Source organism: Acyrthosiphon pisum, chromosome A1 (assembly GCF_005508785.2).
Source record: "Acyrthosiphon pisum isolate AL4f chromosome A1, pea_aphid_22Mar2018_4r6ur, whole genome shotgun sequence".
NCBI classification, from domain to species: domain Eukaryota; kingdom Metazoa; phylum Arthropoda; class Insecta; order Hemiptera; family Aphididae; genus Acyrthosiphon; species Acyrthosiphon pisum.
Genome location: NC_042494.1, coordinates 44,836,586 through 44,847,026, shown reverse-complemented (window position 1 = coordinate 44,847,026; position 10,441 = coordinate 44,836,586). Strand labels below are relative to the sequence as shown.

At 36.3% G+C, this 10,441-nt stretch overlaps 1 protein-coding gene across 1 annotated transcript in view; it reads right to left on the bottom strand.

The window, feature by feature from the left end:
- Positions 1 to 597: 597 nt before the first annotated feature.
- LOC100568758 overlaps positions 598 to 10,441 on the bottom strand; it is a 95,146-nt gene continuing 85,302 nt past the window's right edge. Inside the window, exons 27-29 of the mRNA XM_008182568.3 lie at positions 7,642 to 7,704; positions 799 to 840; positions 598 to 734 (exon numbers count right to left, since the gene is read on the bottom strand). Of these exons, the coding sequence (XP_008180790.2) occupies positions 706 to 734; positions 799 to 840; positions 7,642 to 7,704 (134 nt within the window). The 3' untranslated portion in view covers positions 598 to 705. The remainder of the gene's footprint in view (positions 735 to 798; positions 841 to 7,641; positions 7,705 to 10,441) is intronic.

Genomic DNA, 10,441 nt, shown 5'->3' with positions numbered 1-10,441 from the left:
TTTGTTGTTGATGTATAACGCGTTACCTAATGGATATTGTGATATGATTAATTTGGAATTTATTATTGATACCTATTATTGGTCAATTTTTTTTTTCAATACCATAGATAAGTATATAATATATCTTATACCTAGACTAACATACCGTCTCCCCTCAGAATCGTTTTTCTTATACAGTGATATTATATCATTGAATTCGAATTTAATACCATCCATTATACAGTGACCCACTTGTAACCTACTGTATAGCAGAGCGACATCCACTTACCCACCTTTTTATTTATTTAACTACTTATTAACAAATATTTCATAGCCATAAGGTATAACAGATACCAAATTCTAATTAACTTCGTTTAGCCTCCCCCCCCATTGAAAAATCATGCGTATGCCACTGGACTGCCCAGTGCCCGCCCCCCACACTACTAGATTTCTGGCTACCATGGCAGTGGTTTCAACGCTGCCATATGTCCATATTTTATCATTGCATGAGCTATCTATGTATATTTAATCAATGATCGTTGTAATCAAGTACTCATGCTGTTTGTTACTAAACCACATGACGTATTAAAAATTAAAATAAAGTAAAACCTTAATTGATTAATTGATATTCATTTATTTATAATTAAAAAATAATAAAACAATAGTTATATAGGTAGTCATTAATTAGAGTTTAATAAATAAATATCATTAGCATTTATAAATATTTTACCGAGTTCGTTTGCTTTTCAGAATACCTTTTAAAAAAAATTATGAGTTAATGATATAATATATGTAATTATTTTATCCACCTAAACTTACCGCTCATCCCCTGTATAAATGGTGAACGTTGTATGTTCGGACCTGAAAGTATAACAATTAATAATTATTGAAACAGTCAAACTGATAATTATTAATACATCCATGTAAAATTCTATTGCCTTACGATGCATAGACCTTATACTAATAGGCGAAGCAAGGTAGGTTTCCGCGGTGAATATGATGAGTTAGGTACCTATGTTGCACTTGTTGATCTACACTTTTGCGCATGTGTATAGGATACACCAGGATGGGCATAGTTAGAACGTAGATTTGCCGTCACCGCGCCACCCAACCCCGCAGGATTAGAATACTTATAGTATACTTCATCTATTGTTATAAGGTCTACGTTACAATGTCAAGATTTTAAAAAAAGCATTTATATTTGATGAATAAAATCATATCACAAAACATTACAATTTAATAATAAATATATACGTCTAGGTATATTAAATATTAATAAAAGGCAATGTTTGCGTATGTGAGTGTTTGCACATCTAAATCCATCTCACTCATGGTTCTGAAATTTGGTACCTACATAGGTAATCTTATACCCGAATATCTGCACATATAGTAGCAATTTTTTAAATTTGGTTCTTTTTGCTAAGACATGGATTTTTTGGCTCACGAAAACAAATTTATTTGTCTGTATAGGGTTGCCATGGGTAAAATGGTAACAGAAAATAAAATAGTTACTATAGTTGGATATAACTTTATAATCTGTATTTTATATTAGGTCAAGACTACCCAATACACTAAGTTAAAAATATGAGTAGTTTACATTTAACGGAGTTAAATCCAATGTCATTTAAATTTTAATTTGCCAAGAACAACTCCGTGCAGGACCACCTCGTATGTAAAAAACAAAATAAAAATCTACATTTTATTATTTTACTTTATAGTTTACACACAGTGGTTGCACATTTTACCAAGTAATAGAGTACAAATATCTATAGGTACAACGCGTGATTCGTGTAAACTTAAGTATCTAATTTGTAGAGCAGTATAGAAATGTTTATAAAATTCACCGTGTACAATAATGTGATCAATAATTTGAGATAATTCCAATAAGGTGACAGACGACAGTCCGCACCGAAAATCATATGGTTTTCCGGCCGCACTTTTTAGCTAAGTCACTATGAAGAGCTCAATCATTACAGCCGAGAAAAAATCTTAACATGGAGAAAAAGTGGAAAAATTAGAGGTGTGTCTTTTTTTTGGTGTTTGTTACTTACATAATTTTAATAATAATATCATGTAGATCAGAAAGTAAGTAATAACTAATAAGTAAAATAAAATAGGGGGGATTGGGTGAATACCGGTCACCTAGACCTATATAGGCAAGAATTGTTAAATCTCTGATTCTTAGACTCTAAATGTAAATATTACAATAAACAGATGCATAAACGATTTTCGGAAAATTGGTACGGTCGTTAAAAATCAGGGTTTCTTAAACTATAAACAATTTTCCTTCGAACCAACATGATTCCACTCACAATGTGGAAGTAGCTTCTTGATTATTGACACGAGGTTCGTGACAAATACTTCAAAATTATTTGGTTGTATCTTCAGCCAACTTAATACAAATGTAGAATCCAAGAGCTGGCACACCTGCCCAATGGTCATTAAAGTTGACAAAAGGGTCAATCTATGTGGCAACACGTGACAGCCACACACAGTTTCAACTGTGGCATAGTAAAATAAATTTCGGTCTCCAATGATTTATGTGGGGTGACTTTGTATGAAGACAGTATCAAGGGCGGATCCATATCAAGATAACGGGGGGAGGGGGGGATTTTTAAAGAGCACACAATGCTACAGATAAAATTAATAATATTAAGTTTAATATAGGTAGTTCTTTTTTAAGTATTTATTTAAGTACATACATGAAATGTTACTTTTCACAGTCTCATATAGAACGAAAAAAAATGTTTGTATAGTACCTAATAATAATTTTATTTAGTTATACTGATATTTAGTTATACGCGTTATAACAATTTAGGTAGTTTATGATTAAAAATTTGATGATTTAATAATACAATTTATAATGTAAAATCTAACCTTTTCGACAATTTTGCAAATACATTTATTGTTTTATCAATATCAATTTCTCTATCCTTGTGCGCAGGTTTAAGAGCTAGTACATTAAGTGTTTTCTCAATCATTATTGTTCTTAGCCAGATCTTAAGACGACGGAGGGCAGAAAAATTGCACTCTGCAGACGCAGTGCTTGATGGTAAAGTTGATATTATTTTCAAAAATACTGTAATACATGGATGCAGTAGAACTTCATAATATTTTAGAGTATCAATTGCTGTATCCGGAAATTCACTTGACCTTATTTGATCATTTTTTACCCAAAACTCATACCATAATTCAATTTCTCCTTTTAATTTAATTTCTATCACGTCTTTAGAAAGTAATAAATCTTTAGACAGAAGACCCCCAAATTTGTCCATTACATTTTTTATTTTACTGGCAATAACATATTTATTCGAAAATGCTCGTGTCAAGATATTAGGTATAAACAAATCCAAATAGAAAATTCCAATTATATCATCACAAAACCGACTAGTTAAATCACTCATTATACTGTTGATAAATGGGATAAATATTATGATTCGTTAATAATCAACTGGATCATATTTTGATTTGATATCTTTGACATTTTAGTACATAGTAGAGACAGGTATACAGATATATTTAACTTTTTAAAACACACATAAAATATTTCAAAAAAAGAATCATTTTTCTCCTGACGTTTTGTTGTAATTACTAGTATATAATAGAATATTCATATAGGTACTAAGGTATAAATAACTATAGAGCGGTATCACGTTCATACGTTCAGTTATCAGCTATCACGTTCCGGAAACACCGACTAGTCCCGTTACAAACACATAAAACATGGTTACGAATATTTAACATCATGATATATCATGGTGGTATATCATCTCAATCTGTGCCTCAAATGACATTAATAAATATAAGTGATAACACAGTACCGGTATAAGTATGTAGTATAAGATTTCCCTATTTACCCTTGAAGAAATTTGTCAAAAACTAAAGTATTTGACGGGAACGGGGGGGGGGGGGATCCACCCCTGGACAGTATACCTAAAACCTCTCTTCATCGTCTACCAAGTGAGGACCAACTGACATAGCATATCCCTTTTGCGAGGCATCCAAAAATTCCACCAGCTGGACATCTTTAGCCTGCCAAATATTTATTAAACGAGGTAATTTCAAATGAACCAATAATAAAAGTTTGGACATAATATACTGGTTCCATTTTTGTGAAATTTCTTCTGATACGATTGTATCCCATATTCCAGTTTTTGATACCATATTTTCAGCCTAACATATTTTTCCTAGAAAATCATTATACCAGTACACCAATGGAATAATACAATTGTGCAACTGTTGACAGGATTGAACGTTTTTTTGGGCTGTGTTTCCATGACAATAGACCGATAACCGAATGAATTTTTCTCGGAATCTCAGTACAACCAGCAAGAACTAGTGTTGGGTATAAAATCGACTATTTGAATTTCGCGCGTTTTGTCCGTCATGTCCCGTGTCGCAATGTTTGTCATCCTGCTGCTCCGCCACCGAAGCTACGCATTTTGAACTTTGTACCCCCCGGAGAGGGGACGGTATCGTCACGGTCTAGTCGCCGGTCGCCGGTACCCGCTGCCATGTATTTTGTCATTTTGGAGTCGTCTAGGCAATTGGTCGTGTTTAAGTCGTCTTGCACAGCCGCATGTCTTTACCATCGCGAACTGGTGCGCCGTCGCCGTTAATACGCCATTTATTTTGTTCCGTGCACCCAAGCCTCATTGCTCACCCAACTCGTCGTGTAAGTCGTTTACGCGGTTCGAGTTCCGGCCGCCTTTGCCGACACCACGGCTTATTGTTATTTGTCCGTCGCCCGCCCGAGTCGTCGCTGTGCGACCCCGAGCCGTGGTCACCGACGTGTTTTACGTATTGTTGTTCGCCTGTCCGTTTAACGTCGTGTGAACCCACCGATCGCGACTCATTTTATGGTAATTTATCGTCGCCCGGCCGACTCTCGCCGTGCTCATACACGCGCCTGCGTGTTATCGCTCGCCAGTTGTACACGCAGTGCGATTTTCCGTGATCATCGCTGTGACTTGACCGTTCGCAACGCGAACCCGTCAGCTAATAAGTTTTAGTGCGTCGCATTTATGCCGCGTTCGTCACCGAAGCTATTTGCCCGGTACCGCGATCGACGCATCGCCTACCACTTCTCGTCCACCCACCCAATCGCAGTACGAATATCAAGACCATGTGTCTGGCCGTTCTATGAAAACGTCATACGCCGCGACACCGGACACCCCAGACGCAACGGCCGCGCAATATTTCGCGACCGCAGCCGCCATCAGAGCCCACGTCGTCCAAGTTCGACCACCGGACACCAGTACGTGGTAACGTCGACCATTTCGCTATTTTCGACGGGAGTGTCAGTGTCGCCTGCCCGTTCAACACCTGATGCAGTAGGGCACTATAGAGTATAGATACTAGGTATGCTACGCCACCATTTTGCGACTAATAATGTTATGTGTATATGAATTTCCCCCCTTTATTTTATCATTTTATCATTGATAAATGAGTCACAAAATGGTGGAATAGCATACCCATTATATGTAGAGCCAGGGGTATAAAACTCCGTGAATTGGCCGAATCGGGTGATTGTGTCCTTGAACACTGTTTCCAGGGGGGTGTTTAATACGTGAATAGGGAATGGTAAACAAGCCGACCCCGCGTAGCGTATCCCGCCTATGTTCCGGGAAACGTTTACATAAACGGGAGACCTTGGGATTAGCATCAAGTTGGTGCGTAGAAACGTTTCCATGTTTTTCGGAGGTTCAGACTTCAGACCATAGAGAAACAAAACCCCAATCAGCTGATCGAGTTTCGCTTCTATATTGTTCTATGATAGAGCCTTAGCTGCAACAGTATCATCGTCGTTCCGGGACAACCGCACCACTTATTATTTTTTCGTATTTGATTTATATCTCTTTTATTGATTTGCTGATTAGTTTGTGATCGCGCACCATTGTTATAACTATCCCTAGTGTTTAATTGCCATTTACTGCAGAACATTATAATAAATTGTTCTGTACATTATCATACCATAAAACATTGTCGTTTGTTAGTTACCTCGTACTCATCACCATATTATTCTAAGTTTACTATTTCAACCAGTATCCTATTCTATACAATTATAAATACAGTCCACTTTTCCCCCTCCCACAGAGTTATTGACATTCGGACGTAAGTATCGTCACACAGGACGGGTTGCGTGTCGGCCGCCGTCCGTGCGCGCACACACATACATGTACATTCGTCGCTGGCTCCGGTGTACAGCCTTATCGCACAACTAGCTTGTCCGTCATTAGGTTTGAAGAAAGAGTCAATAGCCAAATCCTCTCTTTGTACATTCTGTAGGATAGTTGAACAATTACTTGCCCACTTCTTCAATTCAAAGCGACCATTTCTCAATAATTGTATGACATATTGTTGCAAAAGTACGACGTTTTCTTGACTATCTGCTCCAGCAATGATATTGTTAACGTAAGTACTTGTCCTTAATATATTTATAGCTAGAGGAAATTCTGGACCGTTTTCCAAATCAAACTAATGCAAACACCTGATGAAGCTACAATGATTGCACATGTGGGTGGTAGTGGGTGTTAATTGATACCTGGGGTATGAAACTCTGTGAATTAGCCAAATCGGGCGATTGTGGCCTTGAATCGTCTCCAGGGAGGGGTTGCGTATTCTGGTAAACGTTTACATAATATGGGTGACTTTAGGTATAACATCATATTGGTGTAGTAAACGTTTCCATGTTTTTCGGAGGTTTAGACTTCAGATCATAGGTAAACAAGACCCCAATCAGCTGATCGAGTTTCGCTTCTATATTGTTCTATGTCGATACCAAGGCTGATCTCTTTGATCCTGATAATCGATTGGGGTGCGATAACACAAACAGTATTGATGAAAGCAAAAAGGAACTAAGAAAATTAGGGATAGACAATATTAATGAATTAACTCTGGATAGAGATAGTTGGAAAAGAGTTTGTTTTGCAGCCATGAGCTTTAATGGTCCCTATGGCTAGAAGAAGAAGAAGAAAATGGCGATTATGTATAGTTATTGTATTTATATCTATGGGTTTGACGGGTATACGAATGTGCAATAATTTTGTTATCGTCACGCCATCGTTATCTAACATATTATATTATTATTATACACATATAATATTCTATAATCTAAATTCTGTACTCCATAACTATAAGATAAGCCAGTTGTTAAGATTTTATTTATGCAACACAATTGTTCATGTTTAATATCATATAATGCATATTTCCGAAACGAATAGTTTTAAATAAAACAAATTATACCCAATTGTTTCCAACGTACCCCTTGAGATAATTTATTTCTGGTCGGGAAAAGCTGTCTACATTATAGGTACATTAATTAAGGCATCAGACACGTGTCAGTCGTCGATAGTCCTTCGCATTATTAATTGTTATTATGCCCGCCGTGGATAACACGTGGGGAAAGTTCCTGGCCGGTAACTACCTACTTAATTTTAATGAAATTATATTTTATTGGAGTTCATTGGAGTTTTGATTATCCATGGACAGTGTTACAAGCTTTGACCAAACTTTATTATTATTAATCTCTAATATTACATACTTTAATTTGTTCAAAATTTATGTCATGTTTATTCCATTTAATAAATGTATTTTGTTGAACCAAAACCTTATTAGTTCATCAAAATATTATTTTTATATCGTATTTGTATCCGCACTTACTATGAGAATTGTTTAATTCAGTCATTTGTTTTTTCCAAGTATGATTATCCACGGGTATGTATCCTTTATAAGTATATAAATATATTTACATTAATATTAAATAAATTGAAAATTGAAAATAATTGTTTAGTTAATAATTTTGATGTGATTAGAAAATCACACGATTAAATTAAATTGGTTAGGTAAGGTATATTTTGTAGTTATGTACGGACATCTAAAGAACTGGAATCATCAAAACCACAATACAATGGGCAAATAACTGAGCAAAATAATTTTGCTAAATTATAATCTAAATTATTTAGATAACACATTGATGAAACCAAGTAAATTTCCCCAGCCCCCCAATTTTGTATTTTGAATTTTTTTTTGTACCATTTGTTTGTAGCCGGTTTATAATGGTTTGTAATCTCATTTATTTCGTTTGTAGAGATTTATTTATTTTTTAAAACCAAAATTCTGGTGGGGGCCTGGTAAAATATCTTAATTTTGAATTTTTATCCAATTTAAATTTTTGATTCAACTAGGCTTTTGTTTTCCAATTTTGATTTCTTATTAAGCTAGGCTTTTTATTTAAATCAGTTTTTTAATCAAGTTAGACTTTTTTATTATCTGATTCAGTTTTATTACCCAACAAGGCTTTTTATTATAAAAATTAGATTGTTATTCAATAAGGATTTTTTATTCAATTTAAATATTTTTATTTAACTTGGGTTATTATTGAAATTAGACTTTTTTCTTATCTAATTCAGCATTTCTATTCAACAAGGAGCAGATAATTGAGAACAAATACGAAAGTATCAATATTGTGTAACGGAGTAAAACATAAAATGGTCCTTTTCAGGACCACTAACAACAGAAAGTAGCACACAACAGACACAAAGTATCATAACAAGTGGTAGATTTTATAGAAATATATTTCACAAGTATGACGAAGGAAAACCGCACCTAACCAACAGCAACCACCAGGAAACGGTGCAGTGATAACTCGTCATACCGAACAACGACAACCAATCAGATTCGTCAACGGTGAATTAGCGGGTATATATACCAGTGCAATTCACCAAATAATCATCATCATTATCATCATCAATAATCATCATTCGCCAGTTTAATTCTACGCAGAGCATAAACAACAATCATCAACAGTCAAGTCTAGTCAAGTCTAGCATCCAGTCCAGTCCAGCCCAGTCCAGTACAGTCAGCGATCTGATTCACCACCTCAAAGTGATGTTCAGCGTTCAACACGGCACTGCTTCGGCTGTACCAGCTTCAAACCCAGACACCATACTGCGTAAGTACCACTTTACTAGTCCCCCCTGTCGACCACGAGGCAAGTGTACCCGAGGGGTCACGTGGCCGGGTCTCGCCCCGGAGCGAAGGTAAACCCAACATCATTCAAACACGAAACCGGTTCTCCTCGCGCAATGGCCAAGAGGAATCAGAAATCGTCAAACCCATCATCAACGAAAAGAGGTCCTCAACGAACTCAAGCTAAATCACCAACCCCCTCATCTAAAACAGTAAACTCCGAAGATAGCTGGCCTAGTAGCCCAAGCGATTCATCAACTTCACGCTCTCCAACACCTGAACATTATGAAAACAAACCTACAAACAACTCAGCTGCTAATGATATTAAAACACTCCGCATACCACCGATCCTTATTCAAACTTGTGAGGAAAACCCATGGCGGAAAATTTCGAAAAACTTGTATTCAATATAAGGCCTTGACAAAGTATCTGCAAAAAACACGTCAATTCCTTGGCAAATCCAACTAAACTGTCCCGAAGAAACCTCATTCCGCCTAGTTCAAAAATTCCTGACTGAAAACCTGCTACCCAAATACTAAAGATCATTAAACAACTTCTTTCTACCATCCAAGACTGTGTAGACAACTTTGTCAAGGAAACCATCCTATCTACAATAATGTCAATAATAGACTCAGTTTCCTTAAACCAAGATGGATGAACTGAGAATACTACAATGGAACTGCAATGGCATAACAAACAAAACTTACGAACTTGCAGAATTCACTCGGAAAAACAAAATTGACATTATACTACTCGGGGAAACCCGCCTAAACAAAACAGCCCCTCTCAAATTACTAAACTATTACACATATCGAACAGATCGTCCACCCAAACCTCAGTGCCCCTCATCTGGTGGCACAGCAATACTAGTAAAGAACAACATAATTCATGAAGAAATCTTCATTAAAACAAACCTAGACTCCACCACTATCGCCATGGCAATAGGCGCAAAAACCGTATGCGTATCGGCAGTATATAAAAGTCCAGGAGATAAGATTGAATTCAAAGACATCGATGCTCTAACCAATGGTACTGAATCATTTGTTATAGCAGGCGACTTAAACGCAAAACACCCATCATGGCACAGCAGACGAACAAACCAGACGGGAAAAATTATACTGGACCATATGGAAAGGAACGGTCAATACACCATTTGCGCTCCGGACTCACCAACCCATTTTCCATTTATACCACACCATAAACCTGATGTACTGGACATATTACACTAACAAACCTGCAACAAGATATGACAATATCAAATTTAAACGATCTTTCTTCAGATCACAACCCAATCTTAATTACTATCAACAAATCACCTAAAACAAACACACCTCTTCTAGCAAATCGTAGAATAAACTGGAAGAAGTTTAAGGCTGAAATGACAATGCACTCACTTAAACACCAAGCCATCACTAATCCAAAGGAGATTGTAGACAATATCGAGAAACTAACAATATCCACACAAAAAGCTCTTTCAAACAACTCCCCCTTA